Here is a 23,328-nt window from a genome sequence, read left to right as displayed (position 1 = left end):
TCCGGCCACTAACAGTCTATTGAGTTTGTATCCACAATTTCTAAATCAAACAACATTTTCAACAATTTGTAGTTCTTCAGCCTCTAAAAAAAATCCCTAAATGAACCAACTGCCCCATCCATCCCACTTGCTACTGTATCCTCCAAAGCCACATAGCTCCTCATGCAGAAGTATCACCCTCTGCTCCAGCTTAACTTCTGTGTCATTAAGGGTAGGTGATGGCCTAGTGGTATTATTGCTAGACTATTAACCCAGAGGCCTAGGTAGTGTGCCCAGGTTCAAAACCTGCTATGGTGAAATTTAAATCAATAATTTTTTTTTAAAATCTGAAATTAAGAATCGAATGATGATTGTTGATTGTTGGGGAAAAAAACATCTGGTTCACTAATGTCATTTCAGGAAGGAAACTGCCATCCTTACTTGGTCTGGCCTATTCTGTGATTGCAGACACACAGCAATGTGCTCGTCGCTGGGATGGGCAATAAATGCTGGGCCTAGCCAGCGTTGCCCTCCTCCCACGAATGAGTCAGAAAAAAAAAGATGTCCCGAAGAAGATCTGTGCCATGCATTAACACAGGAACTAGGAGAAAGTGAGGAATGTAGATGCTGGCGATCAGAGTCAACTCTGTGGCGCTGGAAAAGCACAGCAGGTCAGGTAGCATCTGTGAAGCAGGAGAATCAACATTTTGGACATCTTGTTTTCTGATGAAGGGCTTATGCCCGAAACATTGATTCTCCTGTTCCTCGGATGCTGCCTAATTTGCTGTGCTTTTTCAGCACCACACTCCCTACACTAACACTTGAACACTGAACAGAACTGCACCTTCTAACTGTGACTGCAGCACAGTGAGAAAAACAAGTGTCATTGAACTTCATACCTCTGACTCTCCAAATACTGACTCTTAAGAGCAGCAGCACTGGGTTGAAGGCTAATGCTCCAGCATATATTCTGAAAATAACCAGCACTGACTCCAGACCTCTCGAACCAATGTCCGGATGACCAGTGCAGTCTTGAGAGGAATCTACAACTCCCCAAAGTGGTATGTATCTATCTGCCTGCCAATATGCCATAGCTCCTTATTCCATTGTGGTTCTGAGGCCTCACACTCACCTCTCAGTAGCTCCTCATGGGCGCAGACCGTGCGGACACAGACTTCCTTGTTAACCACATAGATCCTGCGAAGGCTGCAAAGCAGGCAATGTAAATGTTGGGTGCAAAATTCAACAGAAGCTGTAGAATGCTTCTACCATTGACATTTATTGTACCACGCAGCCTCTATTTCCGGATTCCATTTAATCCGGATGATAGATATAGGACCGATGTCAAAAGTAGGTTCTTTACACAGGGGAGTAGTAAAGGTGTGGAACGCGCTGCTTGCAAGAGTAGTAGACCTGCCAACTTTAAACCAAGGGCATTTAAATGGTCACTGGATAAACATATGGATGATAATGGAACAGTGTAGGTTAGATGGGCTTCAGATTGGTTTCACAGGTGCAACATCGAGGGCTGAAGGGCCTGTACTGTGCTAATGTTCTATGTTCTACCTCTGAACCTTCTTCCACTCATAACACACATCAGATCCTGACTGAACTGTAGCTGATACACAGGTTGGGGCCAGGACCAATTTAACATGCTTCCAGGAGGTCACTCTCTGATCTGGTATTGAATGATGATATGCAAGCTTTGTCATCACAATGTGTGGCCTGAGGCAGAGTGAAGGTACCTGAAGGATCCTTCCAGACCCACACAGGATAAAGCTGCAAGGCTCCCATTTCCAGTTAAGCGACAGTTTCTCTAACTATGTTTCACAGGAAGGATTTGAAAATGTAGGCTCACTGTATGACCTCCTCATGACTGAAAGGCAGGCATTAACGAGTGAAACGCAAAGAAGGTAAACCTGACTCACTGTGCACATGGCCCCAGGCAAATTATTTAGCAGACATCAGGTTTAAGCTATAGGGAGAGGCTGAATAGATCAGGGCTCTTCCCTGGAGCGTTGGAGGCTGAGGGGTGACCTTATAGAGGATTTGTGAAATCATGAGGGACCTGAATAGGGGTAAATGCTAAGCTCTTTTTTCCCCAGGTAGGCAAGTCCAAAACTCGAGGGCATAGGTTTAAGGTGAGAGGGGAAATAGGGACCTGAGGGGTAACTTTTTCATGCAGAAGGTGGTGTGTGCATGAAATGAGCTGCCAAAGGAAGTGGTGGAGGCTGAAATAATTACAACATTTAAAAGGCATCTGGATGGGTATATGAATAGGAAGGGTTTAGAGAGATATAAGCCAACTGCTGGAAAATGGGACTAGATTAGGATATCTGGTCAGCATGGATGGGTTGGACATCTCTATGACTCTACATTGGGGTCAGTGAATATCCTGTCAAGAAAGGCAGGAATTGCAAAGAACCAGTTCTTACAGAGCAATGGGAAATTTGTGGGTGCTGCACAGTTTTATAGAGGAGATAAAAGCTGCTGGCTACTTGGCCAAAACAGCAATAATAACTTACAATTATGCAGCACCCTTAACATAATACAATGTCTTATAATTCTTCTTTGGAGCTTTATAAAACAAAGTGTGACACTGAGCCACTTAAGTTTGGTGAAACAAATACAAAATGTGAATAAAAACTGTTATTAAGATTGGCAAGATCTCTGATTCTCTGACTTGTCTCGTGTGATTTCTTTCATCCTGCAGTTCTTGACCTCACATACAACTGCCCCACACGTACTAGCCTGCAGTTATTTATGAAGCTAGGTTTTTTTAAAAGTGTAAGGTTATGTGCTGGCTTTGACATTGTCTAAACATGAATTGTGGCTCAGTGGTTAGCTCTGCTGCCTCATGCCATCAGGGGACCTGTGTTCGATTCCAGTCCTGGGTGACCATCTGTGTGGAGTTTGCATGTTCTCCCCGTGTCTGTGTGGGTTTCCTCCAGATGCTCCAGTTTCCTTCCACAGTCCAAAGATGTGCAGGTTAGGTGGACTGGTTATGATAAATTGCCTATAATGTCCAAGTCTATGCAGGCTAGAGCTAGTTGGGTTAGCCATAGGAAATGCAGGGTTACAGGGACTGGTTGGGATGCTCTTCAGAGGGTCGGTGGGCCAAATAGCCTGCTGTAGAGATTCTATGATTTGGGTCATTGACGTGTTCTTTATAGATATTGGGGCTATTTATAAACTAGGAGAAAGTGAGGACTGCAGATACTGGAGATCAGAGCTGAAAATGTGTTGCTGGAAAAGCACAGCAGGTCAGGCAGCACCCAAGGAGCAGGAGAGTCGACATTTTGGGCATGAGCCTTCAGGAATGAGGAAATTGTGTCCAGCAGGCTAAGATAAAAGGGAGGAGGGACTTGGGCGGGGGGGGAGGCGTTAGAAATGCGATAGGTGGAAGGAGGTCAAGGTGAGAGTGATAGGCTAGAGTGGGGGTGGGGGCGGAGAGGTCAGGAAGAAGATTGCAGGTTAGGAAGGTGGTGCTGAGTTCAAGGGATTAGACTGAGACAAGGTTCCAGTCTCCTCATTTCCCCTCCCCCCACCTTGTCTCAGTCTAATCCCTCGAACTCAGCACCACCTTCCTAACCTGTAATCTTCTTCCTGACCTCTCCGCCTCCACCCCACTCCGGCCTATCACCCTCACCTTGACCTCCTTCCACCTATCGCATTTCCAATGCCCCTCCCCCAAGTCCCTCCTCGCTACCTTTTATCTTCGCCTGCTGGACACACTTTCCTCATTCCTGAAAAAGGGCTCATGCCGAAACGTCGACTCTCCTGCTATTTATAAACTAGGGCAGGATTAATGCATGGAGTCGGGGAGTGTGCCCCAGGTGGGGCAAGTACCTGGAAGATAACAAAAACAGAATGAGATTGAATCTCCACCTCATACTTGAGATCTATCTCCAGACGAAGACTGGCAGGAATGACAACAGAGGTGGGGTAGGTCAGGGTTATTTGGCTCTGGGGTAGTAGCTGACTCAGGACACGGTGCCTGGCAATGTGCTGTGAGAAGCCAGGCAAGAGTCTTTGCACAAATCAGTGTAAGGACAGAGTGGGGTGAAGACCAGGAGAAGCATTCCTCCTCCTTCTGAATTCCAAAGATCAAAAAATACAGCCTCCCTGGTCCCTGGGTTTCTCCAATGGATTTTACACCAAGGCACAAGCCTCACTTGGAGTTTGCAATGAATGATTATCACACCGATTAATCACACCTACCTCTCAGTCATGGCAGTCTCAGCTGGGGTCAATACATCACCCAGTTTTAACACCTCTCACCTCTGTTCCCATTCTGCCAGGTTAAAAAAAAAGTAGCCACTCCCTCCCCACTAAGACAGAAAGCCTTTGGCTACAACATACACATGTTCCTGGAAATGGAGAAGGAGAAGAAACTGAATTTCATTCAGGTGGTCAACTTGCTGATGTGTGGCATGTTCGTTATGTTTGTGTCAGTCCTCGAAGATAGGCTCCACAGAGTGAATCTGACCGGAAATGTTTCTCTGAACATTCACGTGCTGTTAAAGAAGCAGCTTAACAGCACGGATCGGGCCTGACACCAAGTCTGACACTTTGATGCAATATCCAAGCAAAGTGGCTGCTGTTGTTGTACCACTCACAGGTTATGCTGAGAGGGTGTGCAATGAGTAAGTCTTCACAAGCAGGAGTCACACCTAAAGTGGCATCTACAGCAGATGCAAACTAGCATCAAGGATAAGCAAGTTTATAAAGTTTCAGTGGAAGGCAGATGTAAGACACCAGTTAAGCTTTCTGAAAGAGGTATATCATGAGGACCAAGTGGGCTTACCTGTAAAAGCAAAGGCTCTTGAGGCATTGTTTGCAAGGTCTGTGTACGGAATAGAGTCTGGTGCATGGATATTGCTCCTCTCTGCAATCTGACAGACAGAGGGAAAGAAAACATGGTTTTAATGGTCAGATGTGGGTGTAGTAGAAACAAATTCAACTGGTTCACCACATGGTGTCTCAGGAGTTAGCACTGGTGCCTCACAGTGCCAGGTTCAATTACCGCCTCGGGTGACTGTCTGTGTAGAGTTTGCACATTCTCCCCGTGTCTGCGTGGGTTTCCTCTGGGTGCTCCGGTTTCCTCCCACAATCCAAAGATGTTCAGGTCAAGTGGATTGGAGATGCTAAACTGCCCATGGTGTTAGGTGCATTAGTGGTAAATATAGAGTGGCGGAATGGGTCTGAGTGGGTTAGTGTGGACTTGTTAGGCCAAAGGGCCTGTTTCTATACTGTAGGGAATCTAATCTATTCCCCATGTCTTTCCTCTGGATGCTGCGGTTTCTTCCCATAGTCCAAAGATATGCAGGTGGGGTGGACTGGCCATGGGAAATGCAGGGTTATAGGATAGGGGGTTGGGGATGCTCTTCGGAGGGTCAGTGTGAACATGACTGGCCGAGTGGCCTCCTTCCACTTTAGGCATTCTACGGTTCTATGGACAAGTGTTATCCCCGAACTGGGCTGCGTTTGCTCCTCTCAACTGAAGTAACTGTGGAAACATGTGGGAAAACAAACTGAGGTAACATGGTTACTCTGCAGCAGTCTCTGCTGACAGAACATGAACGTGCTTAACAGATGGGGACTAGATTGAGCTTGAATATAGTGCCCATATAGTGAAATAGTCTTGCGAACTGACTGTCCACATTCATAAATGAAAAATGGCTACTAGAATGAGGGATCAGAATGTGCCTGGCTTTTTCTATGAGAGGGGAGCTGTTGAAGTTGATTAACTTTGTTTAAGGAATTAACAGAGGAGGTTGTTTGTCTGGTGGATATTATGTACATAGATTTTCAACAAGCTTTTGATAAACTATTAACTAACAGGATTATTAGCAAAAGTGAAGCCACATGATTAATGGAGCGATACCTGAATAGCTACAAAATTAGCTAAGGAGCAGAAATCAGAGGGTGAGGGTTAACAGGATTTTTTTTCCAGATTACACAGAAGACTACAATGATGTGTCCAGGGGATTAGTGTTGAGGCCAGTTCTCTTTTTGACGACCTGGACTTGGATGTACAGGGCTGGTGAATGAAACTCAGGAATAAAGCAACGAAGAGGATTATAGGCTGACTGGTCTTGATGGAATCCAAACTGGAATCGGTGAGTAGGATGTTGCTGTTAAACTGTCGCTTGACGGCACTGATGATGACTGCCTCATCACTTTGCAGATGACTGAGAACAGACTGATAAGGTGGTAACTGGCCAGTCTGGAGCGGTCCTGCTTCTTATGGTCAGGATATATCTGGCCATTCTCGACATCATTGGGTAAATGCCAGTATTACAGCTGTGCTGCAATAGTTTGACTATAGCAGCAGGTATTTCTGTAACAAAGGTCTTCAGTCCTACTGCCAGTATATTGTCAGAGGCCACAGCCTTTGTTATATCCAATGCCATTTCTTGACATCACATGGTATGAATGAAATTGGCTGAAAACTAGCATCTGGCTGACCTTGAGCAATTCAAAATTATAATTTGATGGAATAAATAAGAAGATTGTTTTCATTGGCAGGAGGGTTGATGACCAATGGACACTGATTTAAGATAATTTGAACAGCAGAGAGATGAGGTTTTTTTTAAATGTATCAACTTGTTTATGATCTGGAACAGCCTGAAAGGGTGGCGGAGTCATGTTTAATAGTAACTTTCAAAAGTGAATTGGATAGATTCTTGGATAGGAAAATGAAATTGCAGGGCTAAGGGGGAAAAGCAGGGGAGTGGCACTAATTGGACAGCTCTTCCAAAGAGCTGGCACAGCCACAACAGGTCAAATGGTCTCATTCCATGATGTATGGTTGCATGACATTGGCATGTATTGCTGTCGGCCTCACTCATGGAAATTGCTTTTGGCAAAAGACTACAGTCTCAGGAACTTCAGCCAAAGATCAAGGAAAGCAGAAATATATGAAAGTGAAAAATGTCAAATGGATTTGATGTCGAGGAACATATCTGTAAACATCTAAATATCAAGTTTAAATAAAACAAAGTTGTCCATGTGAAAGTCTCTTTAAAAAAGGCCAAATTTTGAAGGTTAATCACACTACAGATTTTGTCTAACAGTTCACTCAGATTTAAGGAAATAGTCTGTGCAACTATAAATGATGGCATAAAATTGCAGTGACTGAACTGGTGCCAGCGTCCAGATAATCAAAGGATCAAACTATCTTGCAATAGTAACCACACCAAGCTGGACTTCAGTATGAAATTGAATAGAAAATGTAGCAGAAAATTTAACTCTTCACACTCGGAAAGAGAGACAGATTTGTATTCATATTGTGCAGAACACCCCCAACCAGTTGAACTAATTTCAATAAATAAATCATTTTGGAGAGCAGTTAATGTCATGCAGGCAGGAGTTCCTTTTGGGTCAAACATTGGCCAAGACCCTTGAACCACATACTCAATGTCTCAGCCAAAGGACTGCAGCTCTCACAATTGCAGCACTCCCTCAATACAACCTAAATTTGTGAACTGAACCTGTGATTCAGAGGTTAGAATGCTATCATGTGAGTATGTTAACAAATAAGATGAAAGGATTTGCTGAGTCATGACCTTCACATATGTGTGAGACTCTAGACAACAGGCCAACACAACTAGTTTTTACCCGGTGACTGGGATGTGCATCCATCTTCCGACCTGGGTTATGGGCAATGATCAGGAATCAAACCATGGCTGATTTTTCTCCCCTTTACACCTCCAGAGTGCTAAGACTAAGTAAGCTGCCCCCATTGCAGTTAGCACAAACCTAGCCATCACATCTCCTCCTAAACCTTGTAGTGTTAACCTCCTACTCCCTATGCATTACCACTTGCTGACATTATCTCCAATATAGAAGCAGGTTTCAATAGGTAAACTGTCCTTAGCTAGCTTCTCAGTTGTGACCCATAGATTCATGAACCAGAATTTTTTCCAGCTCATTACCAAAGAGATCAAAGCTAAGATGTTCAAGAAGAGTTCTGTTTCTTTCATACTTAATCCTGCCCCCTTCCTTTCAAGCTGAAAATGTGTTGCTGGTTAAAGCGCAGCAGGTCAGGCAGCATCCAAGGAACAGGAAATTCGACGTTTCGGGCACAAGCCCTTCCTGATGCACTTTAACCAGCAACACATTTTCAGCTCTGATCTCCAGCATCTGCAGACCTCACTTTTTACCCTTCCTCTCAAGCTCAACCTGACTGTGCTTTTCAAGCCAACATCCAATCTTTCACCAGGGAGAGATAGCAGCCAAAAGAAAAAAAACACTGAATGAATGTGCAGAGTTTTTGTGGGAAGGAAACTGTGTCAGGCTGAGTGGGAAACCTTGGCGTGGGGATAATGTAACTCTTCCCCAGAGATAAATATTTGAAAGGAAATTGCTAAGAAAGAAGGAATAATGTAAATTTGAATCCTCTCCTAATGTCTGTCATAAAACCTTTCCAACATTTCTTTTAAACTTAATATAATTCAAACTTTTCTTATTTATTAAATGTTTTCTGCTTTGTGTTAAAGGTACAAGGCAGATTCTTGGGAATGTAATGTGGAACTGACCTAATGTTTAGAAATTTTAAAAAAGTCTACCAAACCAGGTTTCTTTCTGAGGCCTAACTTGTCCACTCCTTACATCAACTGGAACCATAACAATGTGCAGTGCTTTAAATCGGCACATTAAGCAGCCAAATTGACTACCTAAATAAAAACTGAAAGAACTGCTGATGCTGTAAGTCAGAAACAAAAACAGACCTCCTGAGTTTTTCCAGCAATTTCTGTTTTTGTTTAAAATTGATTATCTATTGCTCACAGTTAAGTAGCTGCTGCCTTCTATAGAGGCTGCATCCCTGAAAATACGCCAAAGTAGAATCAGAAGGAGAGGTTGACATACCAGCCCATGATGAGAGATTGCCTCCAGGCCTGCCTTCAAAACCACCTTTGCCTTTGTGACAAAATTCTTCCTGATAAATCCACTAGTTGCTGTTTGTCCTATAGCTCAAGTCTTCAGGAATTACAAAGTGAATCCGTTGCTGCACCATTTTTAGCTCCCTCGATCCCAGCCGCTCGGGGGAATTGTAACTGTCTTCAGGTGGGTACCAGCTCTCCCACATTGCTCCTCACTGAACTGCTGGAACAGTGAGTGAGGTCAGCAAAGATGGATTTGAGTGTGCAGTTCTTCAATTGGCTTGTCATTCAATACAGAAACTGGAACATGCCATTGGTCCAAAGGGAACATTTAAACTGCCAACTACTTCACCATTTCTGATTTATTTCACACTTCCCTTAACTGATAGTGTAATTCAATTTGAATTGTGGCTCCTGAATACAAGTCCAACCCAGAAACAGGAGATGATCATCAAAATCTTTCTGTTATGGGACAATACGTGGGTTGACATTGACCTTTCTGTTATGGCACTTTGACAGACAATACCTCTTAAAATGAGACAGAATGCACAGTGCCTTCTCTGGGCACTTCAAAGTAGTTATTCTGAATGATAAGCTGGGAGGGAGTACATAATGGTTCCAATCAGATAAGAGCTAAGCCAACAGCAGTGCCTGGAATGACATTGCCAGTGTGACTTCGTAATCCCAGGACCAAACAAAGCATTTTCTTACATGAGGGACTGGTCCAAAGAGGAGAAGCCAAATTATACAAATTAATAGCAAGGGGTAATATATAGAAAGCAGCTGTCCAAATATTATAGTTCCAGAGGGCTAAATTGATTGGTCCAAGTATTCTTGGCAAACACTAATTAAAACAGTATTCAGACCGTGTTCAAACATGTCCTATTTAATCAGTATGACTGCTGGATGTCACTTTTTTTCATAACTGTCAGATTTTTGGAGAACATATCAATCTCTCTATTCCACTGAGCAAAACGCAAATGGCATATGTTCATGGTGTCAAATGATCATTTTCTCTGCGTGAGTTTGATCAAATCCAATTGTGACAAAATAATGATGCCTTTTTTAAAAAAAAACTGGATCGTTTACTAAATTCTTCCTAGCTCGATGCAGCAAAAGCAGAAATTAAAATGAGTTCCTGCTAGTTGTTCCTACAAGTTGCCCAGATGTATATTACGGTTCTGACTCACTCTGGAATATTGGCTCCAAGTTGGACTGTTTTGAAATTATTAGATGGCCATCTTGGATGGAGACCTGTCACATATTCAAGATGTCTGGAATATATCAATCATAGGGTCATAGAGCTGTACAGACCCTTCGATTCAACTCGTCCATGTGGACTAGATATCCCAAATTAATCTAGTTCCATTTGCCAGCATTAGGCCCAAATCCCTCTAAACTCTTCCTATTCATATACCCATCCAGACACCTTTTACATGTTGGAACTGTACCCACCTCCACCACTTCCTCTGGCAGCAAATTTCATACACACACCACCCTCTGCGTGAAAACGTTGCCTCTTAGATCCCTTTAAAGTCTTTCCCCTCTCACCTTAAACTTATGGACTCCCTCACCCTGGCGAAAAGACCTTGGCTATTCACTCTATCCATGCCCCTTATGATTTTGTAAACCTCTATAAGGTCATCCCTCAACATCTGACACTCCAGGGAAAATAGCCCAGGCTATTCAGCCTCTCCCTATAGATCAAGCCCTTCAGTCCTGGCAACATCCTCATAAATCATTTCTTAAATTAAGTGAGATCTTTACATTCAATTAGAGGCAGCCTACAGACCTTTTTAGAAGCACATGTTTATGAAGCAGTTTCTCATTGTATTCCCAAATGTTGCTTTGACAGTTGTGAATGTCCATTTATGTAAATATAGTTATGAAAAACAGTTTTAATATCCTTTAGTTTTGAACCTCTTTAAAGTAATTTGATGTCATGCATGGAAACAACAGTCAGTTGCTTATGAACAGAGAAACAGTGTAGGTTTTAGATGACTGTACTGGAATGTGGCTCAAAAGTTAGCACTACTGCTTTACAGCAACAGAGACCAGGGTTCGAATCCAGCCTCGGCTGACTGACTGTGTGGAGTTTGTACATTCTGCCCATGTCTGCGTGGGTACAAAACCTTAGGAATAAACTTGAAAGTAAAATAAGTAATCAAGTGGCTTGGATTTGGCAGTGGAGGTGGCCCAGGACATGCATGTCCCTGGCAGAGTTGACGTGGTTGGCCACAGGATGGTGGGGTTGTTTGGTGCGTGTGTCCCAAATGGAGGAAGAATGCCTCAACTTCTGCCTTGGGACCTTCCAGCCACACAGCATCAACATCATCTTCAGCAGTTTCCTTATCGCCCCTCCCTTCAACTCGGCACCACCCTCTTGAATTGTCCTACCTGTCCATCTTGCTTCCCACCATCCGCTCCACCCTCTCTTTGACCTATCACGATCACCCCCCTCCTGCATCTACCTAACCCCTTTCCACCCTCCTATTTATCTCTCAGCCTCTTTACCCCCTCCCCCACATTCATGATAAAGGGCTTATGCCCGAAACATCGACTCTCCTGCTTCTCAGATGCTGCCTGACCTGCTGTGCTTTTCCTTAAATATATCAACACAGCGTTCTTCAAGTACTCTAGGAGGTTGAATTTTAATTCTGTGTAAGTGAATCAATGCCGAGAGATTTAAAATCTCCCTCTTCGTGTGACACCACTTTCTGTGTAATAACACCCCTCCTAAATTCTTTCTGGATCTGTTGTGACTATCTTATATTTTTTGCCACTTGTTCTAGATACATCTACAAGCAGGAATAGTTTCTCTATATCACTTACATTAAATATCCTTATTTAATTTTAATGGAGAACTGTTATTCATCTTTTTCCATTGAATACTGCTCCAGCCTCCTCCAGATTTCTTGATAATTGCATCCTCAAAATGGTTAATTTCATCCCTGGTAACATTTTCCTGCACATTTTCCAACACTTCAGCATCATTTTAGTAATTGTGATTGCCAAAAAATGCATACAGTGCTTTGGTTACAGTCCCATCAAGTTCTTATATACATTTAACATTATCTTCTTGTATTTGTAATCAATTATTCTAGAAAATAATCCTATTACATTGTTTCTAATAGAGTCATAGAGCAGGGAAAAGACACTTCAATTGTCGATTTGTCAATTTGATTTTGTCGTCACATGTACTCAAGTACAGGAATACAGTGAAAAGTGCACAATGTCGCCACACACATCACCATCTTAGGTGCACGTACCTAGGTACAGAATTTTAAGAACAAGGCAGAAAGAAAGATCAAAGTTGAAAGTTAAACATTGTAGTAATTATAGTACAGTGACACCTTTTTAGTTTTAAGTAGAAAATAAAGAAACAAAGCTGAAAGTTCAAATATTACAGTCTTTCTTAGTCCAACCAGTCCATGCTGACCACAATCCCAAACTAAACTAGTCCCACTTGCCTGTGCTTGACCCATACTCCTCCAAACCTTCCCTATTTATGTACTTATCCAAATATTTATTAAACATTACTACTGTACCCGTATCTTCCACTTCCTCTGGCAGTTCATTGCATCCACAAACTACTCTCTGTGTAAAACAAAGTTTCCCCTCATGTCTTTTGTAAATCTTGCTCCTTTCACCTCAGAAGTCATGAAATCACCAAATTTTCCTTCACCCTCAGTACATCGTTAACATTTTATGTCTGATCTGGACATAACTTTACTCCCAAGGCACCAAGAGGACAAACTGGCCTATCTTGCCTATGCTGAAAATGTGTTGCTGGAAAAGCACAGCAGGTCAGGCAGCATCCAAGGAACAGGAGATTCGATGTTTCGGGCATAAGCCCTTCATCAGGAAGCCCTTCCTGAAGAAGGGCTTATGCCCGAAACGTCGAATCTCCTGTTCCTTGGATGCTGCCTGACCTGCTGCGCTTTTTCATCAACACATTTTCAGCTCTGATCTCCAGCATCTGCAGTCCTCACTTTCTCCTATCTTGCCTATGGTATTGTTTATATCACCCCCTCCCCTCCTCACCGCGCACACATTCCAGGAGCTGAATTTTAATTCTGTGTAAGTTAATTGGTGCTGAGAGATTTAAAATCTTTTTCCACATGGCATCATTCTCTGTGTAACAACACTCCTCCTAAATTCTTTATGGATCTGTTTGTGACTATCTTATATTTATTGACACCTATTCGAGCACCCCTCAACCTCCTTCCCTCCAGTGCAAAACGACCCAGCCTACCCAGCCTCTCCTTACAGCTCAAACCCTCCATTCCCTGCAACAATCTTTATAGCTTCATCAACATATGAGCTACCTTCAGGAATCCAGTATTCCCAGATCTCTGTTCTTGTCTATTCCATTTAGTTTTTGCTTTCCCGGGTGTATGTCGCTTCTTTATCCATACTAAAAAAAAGTGAACCGCTTTATACTTCTTCATATTGAAGTCAATTTGCCACTTACCTGTCCACTCTGTGGGTCTGTTTATCTGTTACTGAGCTCAATGGCATTTCATTGCAAATGTTTTCAACTTCTGAGACCAAATTATTTTTGTACACGAACAATAACGGTCCCAGTGTAGAAACTAAAGAGAGACCACCTCCCGGTCTGTATCACTGAAAAAAAACTTCTTTTAGTTCTTTTCAGGGTTTAAATCCACTTCCAACACTACCATCTCCCCAACACATTACCACACACACACACCTAGCAAACTTGTTCTTGTAGGGGGCTACATTTTGGTTTTAGGGGGAGCAATAACTCCACAGAGGTTGGTATTCTGTCATCAAGTTACCCTTATTTACACATGAATAGTACATGACACAGCCCCAGCTAGCTCAGAGCCAGGCCCTAGGGTGAACAGAACCTCAGTAATTCCTATTTATATCTCTCAGCCAGGGCTCTCTGATGGGACCAGATTAACAGCCTCCAATCAGGGAACTCATATTCTATGAGATCCACCTGGTTGACCTCGTGACTACAGGGGCCTCCTTTTTTTTATTCTCACTAACTCATTTATTGGGTAGTGCAGTCATGTAAAGTAGTAACAGTGGAGGAGTGGGGGCGTGGCTGTGTATTGGAAATGGAATTAAACCCTGGAAGGAATTGAGAGAAGGGGTTTCTTGAAGTGATGGAAAGTCAGAACTGACTTAATGTATCTGAGTTGACACATGATATTTAGATTCACACAGAAGCAGAATTAGAAGAATTCATGAATATCCTCAATGATCATCATTCCATCAAACTTAAAGCTGCATTACACAAGGAAAGCACAGATTTTCTACACATCACAGTATTTACACTTCCACAAAACAACAGGCACAAGTTACCAACAACTTTTTAAAAAATTTTTTCAAATTGACGCACACTTGTACCCAAAAGAAATGCCATTACTCAAACATTTATTTCAAACTGGTAAGGCCACAGTTAATGCATTTCATTGCATATGCATGAAACTGGAATATTCTAACCAGACAGTATTTACTCTTTTCACTGCATCTCCAATCCCAGTCCATGACTTAAGTTCAACAATTGACACCATATTCAGGCACAATAATATCCATTACATTTTCTCTCCATCCAGTAGCTCCCTGAACATATTCAGTTTTAAGCAGGAGATTTCACAATCATTTTCAAGGGAATTCAGTGATTTCCTGGCTCCTGGTTTGAATATTCTTTTGTGGTCAGATTTAAAACTGTATTCACTCCTTGCATCCTTCTTCTGTCTCCCCTGTCCACTATGCAACCTCTGCAGGGGTGCACTGGTGATGATTATCTTCAGTTGTTAAGGTAAGTGAGCATGGGGAAAAATTCTATACACATCTATGATTTGACAAGAAAGATAGTTTGTTGACTTTCCCTACAGAGAAGTCTCAACTTCCCTGATCATATGTTAAGGAACTTTTTTTATGTCCATTTCATCAAGGATGCTGAGGCTAACTACATGACTGAACTTCTGATATACACTTACAGTAGACAAGGTCCTGACTGAGGAAATCAAGATGGAAACATAAGGACATTAGAAATAGGAGCAGGTATATGCCATTTAGTCTCTTGAACCTACTCCACCATTCACTAAGATCATTACTGATCTGATTGTAGCTTTAACTCCATTTTCTTGTTTTTGCTCCCTCCATTACCAATGATTCCTCATAAATCAAAAATATCACGAACTCAGCCTGGAAAGTATTCGATGATCCAGTCACCACTGCTTTCTGAGGAAGAAAGCTCAAAACATGAAAGACCATCAAGAGAATAAATTTCTTTTTGTTTCTATATTATTGATTTGATTTGATTTGGCTTGATTTGATTTATTTATTGTCACATGTATTTGGTTTTGAAATACAGTGAAAAGTGTTGTCGCCAGTCACTGGTGCCAACTTAAAATACAGACAATTAAACCAAAACATAGAACATAAAAGCAGAAAAATGAACAAATAAAGAAAGTGCTCAATCCTACACTCCTTCTTGTTAAGCGCTCCATCATGGGTCATGGCCTGGTGGCCAGGTACAACACCCCTTTACCATGTCACTGTCGCTGGAATGAAAGTCACCACTACTCGGTGCCATCTCACCTCCAACCACGCCCTCGCCACTATGAGTCCTCGCTGGACCTCCCCAATGCAGACCCGACCGATGCCACTGGGTACCGCAGCTCCCCAAACCCGACTCCGCTGCCACCACGTATCTACTTCAGGCCTACCTCACTAATGCAGCCGCTGCTGACCCTGCCAGGTCTTGTACTGGACTCAAACCCATCTCTGCCACTGCTTGTATGAATCTGCGCCATGAACCTTCTTATGAAACTCTGCCCTAATTCTACAACCCTCACAAAGAGAAACATCTGCTCAGCATCTACCTTATTGAGAATCTCAGAATCTTCTATAATTCCATAAGATTACCACTCATTTTTCTAAACTCTAATGAGTTTAGGATCAACATTTGCTCATAAGATAACCCCTTCTGCCCAGGAATCAACCCAGTCAGCTACCTTCACAGCAAGCATACACCTCCTTATTAAAGAGACAGACACTGAGCATTGCTCTAGGTGCATTCTCAACAGTGTCAAAATATAAGAAGCAAGACTCCATTCTCTCTGATAGTAAAGGTCAAAGTAAAATCCTTATACAAAAGAAATGTCATCATTGTTTCCTGTGTTCTATGTTGTGACAGCAGAAATCTGGTACCAGCAACCTGCACGACATTTTTACATGTTCGGAGGATGTGATGGTGAAAGATATCCACAAGGAAAAGTCAAATGAGGAGCAAAGCTGGCCAACAAATTGTAGTAAACCAGTAACAAAGGCTCAAGCATTCTTTAAACTGAAACCATAGTGAATGTGTGATCATTTCATTACTCACCAAGGGGGCCAGGCTCTGTCGGTTCTGTTTCAAAATTTGCAACTGTTAAAAGAAAAGAATCATTGTCAGTTCATCAACTAATTATTTAAACAGGAGGGATTTTTATGAGAGTATCCAACTTGTTACAAGTTCATTTCACATTATTGCTCTGCTTGAGTCCACCAATGCCCCAAATTTAAAAATCCCATTCCTGTATTCAGATCACTCCATGGCCTCACCTCTACCTATCTGTAACCTCCTCCAGTCCCAACAGTATTCCCTATCTCTGTAATCTCCTCCAGCTCCTACAGTATTCCCTATCTCTGTAACCTCCTCCAGTCCCTACAGTATTCCCTATCTCTGTAACCTCCTCCAGCCCCTACAGTATTCCCAATCTCTATAACCTCCCCAAGCCCCAACACTCACTATCTTCATAACCTCCTCCAGCCCCCACAACACTCCATATCTCCATACCCTTCTCCAGGCCCCACAACATTCTCTCTGCACTTTAGGTCTCATGGAATAAAGGGAGAACTAGCCATTTGGATAAAGAACTGGCTCAAAAGTAAAAGACAGAGGGTGGTGGTGGAGGGTTGTATTTCAGACTGGAGGGTTGTGACCAGTGGAGTACCACAAGGATCGGTGCTGGGTCCACTACTTTTCATCATTTATATAAATGATTTGGATGTGAGCATAAGAAGTACAGTTAGTAAGTTTGCTGATGACACCAAAATTGGAGGTGTAGTGGACAGCGAAGAAGGTTACCTCAGAATACAATGGGATCTTGATCAGATGGGCCAATGGGCTAGGAAGTGGCAGATGGAGTTTAATTCAGATAAATGTGAGGTGCTGTATTTTGGAAAAGCAAATCTTAGCAGGATGCATACACTTAATGGTAAGGTCCTAGGGAGTGTTGCTGAACAAAGAGACCTTGGAGAGGAGGTAGGTAGGATAGCGAAGAAGGTGTTTGGTATGCTTTCCTTTATTGGTCAGAGTATTGAGTACAGGAGTTGGGAGGTCATGTTGCGGCTGTACAGGACATTGGTTAGGCCACTGTTGGAATATTGCATGCAATTCTGGTCTCCTTCCTATCAGAAAGATGTTGTGAAACTTGAAAGGGTTCAGAAAAGATTTACAAGGATGTTGCCAGGGTTGGAGCATTTGAGCTATAGGGAGAGGCTGAATAGGCTGGGGCTGTTTTCCCTGGAGCATCAGGGGCTGAAGTTTATAAAATCATGAGGAGTATGAATAGGATAAATAGAAAAAGTCTTTTCCCTTGGGTGAGGGAGTCCAAAATTAGAGGGCATAGGTTTAGGTTGAGAGGGGAAAATTATAAAAGAGATTTAAGGGGCAACTTTTTCACTCAGAGGATGGTATTTGTATGGAATGAGCTGCCAGAGAATAGGGAGGAGACTAGTACAATTGCAACATTTAAAAGGCATCTGGATCGTTATATGAACAGGAAGGGTTTGGAAGGATATGGGCCGGGTGCAGGCAGGTGGGACTAGATTGGGTTGGGATATCTGGTCGGCATGGACAAGTTGAGTCAGTCCTTGTCTCTTGTGCATCCCCAGTTTTATTTAGTCTTCTTTGACAGTCCTGTCTTCCATTATCCATGCCATAAGGTGTCTTCCTAAATCTCTCCACCTCTCCGTCTTTCTTTGTGACTCTCCTTCAAAGCTATCTCCTTGACTCAATTTTGGTTACTGTCACAACATTTCTTTCTTTGGCTTACTGTCAATTTAGGTCTCACAATGTTATCATGAAATGATTGAGATGTTTTATGTTAAAGGCACTAGATAAAATAAGTTGTTGAATAATAAAAACTTAGACGTCATGGTATTTGAGAGTTTTGTTTATCCCCTTTAACTTCCTTTAACCAATTTGCTTGCCTCATGTCCTGAAGGTTCTTTTCTCCAATGCCTCAGTCAAATGCTCTCTCTTTGTACAGAAGCCTGACCATTTTCGCTGTCAGGCTTGGCAACTGGAAATATCAGTTTCGTCCTCAACTGCCATGAATTGAAATACACTTTGCAGCGAGGGAAAAATATTGTTCTGCTCACTCTCCCTACTACAGGAAGCAAAAGAATGGGTTAAAGAAAGTTATCAGTCACAATGTGGTCTCAATATTGGGGAAATGAAGCGTAGACTGGGTGACTGCTTTGCACCTACATTCTTTCTGCAAAAATGACCCTGAGCTTCCAGTTGCCTGCCATTTCAACACTCCACCCTGTTCCCTGGCCAACCTCTTTATCTCAGGCATGCTGCAATGCCCCAGCAAAGCTCAGCACAAGCTGGAAGAACAGCACCTCATTTTCCACTTGCCAACGATGCATTCTTCCAGACTAAATATCGAGTTCAACAATCTTAGAGCATAAGCACCGTCTCCCTTGTTCTTATCCCAACCCCCACAACCAGGCCTTATCATCACATGGGCTGCTACCACACACAATTATTGGCAGCCATTAATAGTCTCCATTGGCAGCTATTCGTTCTCTCAGACTGACCTCAGATGCTGCCTGACCCGCTGTGCTTTTCCAGCACAACACTCTTGACTTTAATACCACACACAGACACACACACACACACACACACACACACACACACCCACCCTTCTGTATAAATACCAACTCTTTCCTAGCTGCCATTAGTGCTGAAGAAGGGTCACAGGATCTGAAATATTAAGTCTGAATTTTCTACACAGATTCTGCCAGGCTTGCTGAGCTTTTCCAGCAATTTCTGTTTTTGGTTTTGATTTCCACTACCACAGTTCTTTCAGATTTTTGTTTAATGTATTTCCCTTCTTTGACCCAGGATGCTGAGACAGACTATTATCTAACCCAGCACAGAATGTCAATCAAACCTGGAATCTCTCTACCTGTACAGTTACTTATCATACAGATTCCCCAGCATTGGAAGAGTTTCATAAATCTGTGTGAGGTTGGGTACAGTGTGACTATTACTGGCATGATGGTTTTATGTAATGTGTTATTTACGATATCTTGGTCTCTTCAGTGCCCTTTATCACTTAATCCATCAGAAACTCTGAGTGCTGGACTTGTGGAAAGATTACCTATGGAAAAAATCTGGAACTCAAAAGCGAATGAATAAAGCAGGTTCATTACCAATGGACCCTACACCAATCTCCTCAAAGTATGTATTTGTCTGACAACTGAACTTCTAGCAATTTTTTTGGTGAGGGCATGGTCACTAGAATTCACAAGAAATTTGGAACTAGAAAAGGTCATTCTTTCCATCAATGGTTCTCCATCTTAAGTGGCTCTACAGTCACCCACATTCTTTATCTTCAATAACATCCTCCAGTCTACTTCACTGTAAACCCAAATCCATCCATTTAATATTCTACCAGAGAGTTATGTTATTTTCAATCAACCTGTTCAGAGTTGTTATTACACCCCACTGGAACTGATGGAACTTGAACCCTGGTCTCTCAGTCCAGGGGTAGGGATACTACGACTGCACTATAAGAGGGCTCCCAGAGACCATGTATAATCTATGATATTATTAAAAACTGCTGATAGTATATTAGACAAAATCAGACCCCAGAATGATGTCTGGTCTGATAGATCATATGTTATTTTTAATTAACATGGTGGTTAGTCACTGTAACATAGTTACACAAGGGTGCAGAGTTTATTTAACAACAGAAGTTCATTAAAAACATTTAAAAAAACCAAGTTATCTAAGATAGCGATCACAATTTGAAAGACCTTAAAACACAAAGTAAAACAAAGTCTTCTCCATGTCCCAACACCATGACTTCACAGAAATTCAACTCAGCTGGTTCTCTCCAGTTCTTTTCTCTGATCTGCAAAGTCTTCTGAAATAAATATGCAAAAAATGGACAGCTTGAACTTTCTCAGCTTCTAATAATCTGGAGATTTCTAATCAAATACTCATGGTATGGAAGTTGCAAAAACTATATATTTTTTAACTGAGGTAACGTATTCTCCTAACTGCTCTGAAAAACTCATCTCTAAAGGAGTGGTTCTGACCCAGAAGCTCCTCTGAGCTACCTGATAACTTTCCATCTCTGGATTTTCTTATCTAAATTCAATGCTTGATTATCCTGGAAAAAAAACAAGTTAATGGTCCACAATGTTTACCCCACCTGTTGTAAACTACTACAGATAAAGCAATTTCCCATTAATACCCCAGGAGGCTTCTGTTCTCTGACACAAACTGAGATAAGGTCACTGTTCCAAAAGAAGTATGTGAGCTTTTTTTGAACTCTTCTGAAAAGTAAGTAACCTCACATGTCACTATTTTAAAATCCAACTCTAAAATGATACTCAAACACTTTTCATCACAATGTTCTGCATCACAACTGTAACTAAACTTAGAAAAGTATTTAATTAGTTGTAAAGTTCTTTTGTATGTATTGAGCTGATGTAAGGTATGAGATAAATGCAAGGTGAATTTTATTTCTTCTCTCTCTTTATCACTTAAATCCTCTCTGGCTTATGTATTTCCTCATGTTCCAAATCCAACCAAGCAAACAGTCTTACATATCTATTATGTACCATTGTAGTTGTCCAGATTAAGTCATCATCTCACAGAAGGAAAACACCACGTTGTATTTAATCATCATATTTATTATTGCATTTGTCTCCAGGCCAAGAGGTTGTGGGTTTATTCCAGATTAGAACAAAATTTAGGCTGATACTTCATAATGCTGAAGGAATGCCACATTGTTGGAACTGTTGTCCTTCTCAAAAGATAACTGAAAGAGGCCCTATGCTCAAAGCAGTGACATGATGCAGCTAATAACATGTGAATCTTGTGCCAGAAGACTCTAATCTTGTTTCCAGATCATTTTAAAGTTAATTTATGAGGAAAGTCTTTCTCCCAACTTTGGTTGTTTTTTATTTGTCATGGGATATGAGTGTTACTGGCTGAGCCAGCATTTATTTCCCATCCGTAAATGCACTGAGAAGGTGGTAGTGTGTTGGTGTTTTGTACACCCACAGTCTGTGGGGTCTAGGTACTTCCACAATGCTTTTAGGAAGAGAGATCCATCATTTTGACTCATGGACAGTGAACGAATAACCATACAGTTCAACAGCAAGATGATGTGTGACATTGAGGGCATCTTGTAGGTGGTAGTGTTCCTACATATGCTGCCCTTGAACGTTTAGGTTGAGGTCACAGGTTTCGATGTTTCTCTCTGAGGAGTCTTGGTGAGTTTCTGCAGTGCATCTTGTGGATGGTACACACTGTGCATTGATGGTGAAAAGAATGAATGTTGAAGGTAATAGATGGGTTCCAAATCAAACAGGCTGCTTTGTCCTGAATGCTGTCAAACCTCTTTTGTGTTGAAAGAGTTGCACTCAGTTAGTCAAGTGGGGAGTATTCCATCACAGTCATGTTTTGTGCCCTGTAGATGGTGGACAGGCAGGGAGGAGTGAGGAGGTGAGTTACTCACTGCAGAATTCCTAGCCTCTGACCAGCTCTTTTGTCTACAGTATTTCTATGTCTGGCCCATTTCAGTTTCTGATCAATGGCAAAACTCCTGTGGTATTGATAATGTGGGATTCAGCAATGGTAACACCACTGAATGTTAAGGGGTGATGCTTAGATTCTCTATTGTTGGAGACAGTCATTGCCTGGAACTCATATGACATGAATGTTACTGGCCATTTTTCAGCCCAAGCCTGAATGTTGCCCTGGTGTTGCTGCATGCGGATACTTCTGAAGGGTTGTGAATTGTGATGAACATTGTGCAATCCACAGCAAGCATCTGCACTTTTGAACTTTTGATGGAGGGAAGGTCTTTGTTCAAGCAGCTGGAGATGGTAGGGCCTAGGACACTATCCTGAGGAATGTCTTCAGGGATGTCATGGAGCTTGAGATGACTAACCTCCAACAACCGCAAAGACTTTCTCTGTATTCACCATGATTTCGACCAGTAGAGAGCATTCTGCCCCAATTTTAACTGACTTCAATTTTACTCCAGCTCCTTGTCAAATTTGGCTTTGACCTGTGACCTCAACCTAAACGTTCAAGGGCAGCATATATAGGAACACTACCACCTACAAGATGCCCTCAATGTCACACATCATCTTGCTGTTGAACTGTATTGTTATTTGTTCACTGTCCATGAGTCAAAATGATGGATCTCTCCTCCTAAAAGCATTGTGGAAGTACCTAGACCCCACAGACTGTGGGTGTACAAACTAACTATCACCTCACCTCTGGAATTCAGCTCTTTTGTTCATGTTTATACTGAGGTCAGAACTTGAATGGCCCAGGTTGATCCAAACTGCGTGTCAGTAATAGGTTATTCCTATATCAACGCTGCTTGATAGCATTATTAATGATACCTTCCGTCACTTTGTTGAAGATTGGAAAGAGACTGACAGGGCAGTCATTGGTTGGGTTGGATTTGTCCTGCTTTTTACACACAGGACATACGTGTTGTAGCTCTGCAGGAACAACCTAGCTTGGAGCATGGCTAGTTCTGGATCACAATCTTCATTACTATTGTGGAATATTGTCAGGGCCCAATAGTCTTTGTAATATCCAGTGTCTCCAGCTGTTTCTTGATATCATGTGGAGTGAATCAAATTGGCTGAAGACTGGCACCTATAATGCTTGAGACCTCTGGAGGAGGTTGAGATGGATCATACACTTGGCACTTCTGGCTGAAGATTGCTGCGAATGCTTCAACCTAATTTTTTGATGTGGCAGAGTCTCCATCATTAAGGATGGCGATACTTATGGAACCTCCACCTCCTATCCATTTTTTAATTATTCACAAGTGGATGTAGAGAGCATAGATCTAAACTGTTTATTGTGAGATTGCTTAGCCACCTACTGGATGCTGTTTCCACTGTATGCATGAAGGTAGTCCTGTGTTGTAGTGTCACCAGGTTAGCACCTTATTCTTGGGCATGCCTGGTGCTGGTCCTGGCATGCCCTGCTGCACTTTTCATTGAGTCAGGGTTGATCCTTTCATTTGATGGTAATGGTGGCGTGAGGGATATACTGAGCCTTGAAGTTACAAATTATGGTTGAATTCAATTCAGCTACTGCTGATAGTCCACAGCACATCAAGGATGCCCTGTTTTAAGTTGAAAGGTATTTTTTTCC

The 23,328-nt window shown here is 42.2% G+C and overlaps 1 protein-coding gene across 1 annotated transcript in view; it reads right to left on the bottom strand.

Annotated features, from left to right (window-relative positions):
• Nucleotides 1–23,328, bottom strand: part of mfap2 (microfibril associated protein 2) — a 43,112-nt gene that overhangs the window by 2,843 nt on the left and 16,941 nt on the right. Inside the window, exons 5-7 of the mRNA XM_060852075.1 lie at nucleotides 16,237–16,278; nucleotides 4,787–4,874; nucleotides 1,112–1,185 (exon numbers count right to left, since the gene is read on the bottom strand). Of these exons, the coding sequence (XP_060708058.1) occupies nucleotides 1,112–1,185; nucleotides 4,787–4,874; nucleotides 16,237–16,278 (204 nt within the window). The remainder of the gene's footprint in view (nucleotides 1–1,111; nucleotides 1,186–4,786; nucleotides 4,875–16,236; nucleotides 16,279–23,328) is intronic.

The sequence above is a fragment of the Hemiscyllium ocellatum genome, chromosome 37 (assembly GCF_020745735.1).
Source record: "Hemiscyllium ocellatum isolate sHemOce1 chromosome 37, sHemOce1.pat.X.cur, whole genome shotgun sequence".
In the NCBI taxonomy this organism is placed as follows: Eukaryota; Metazoa; Chordata; class Chondrichthyes; order Orectolobiformes; family Hemiscylliidae; genus Hemiscyllium; species Hemiscyllium ocellatum.
This window is presented reverse-complemented; position numbering and strand designations above follow the sequence as displayed.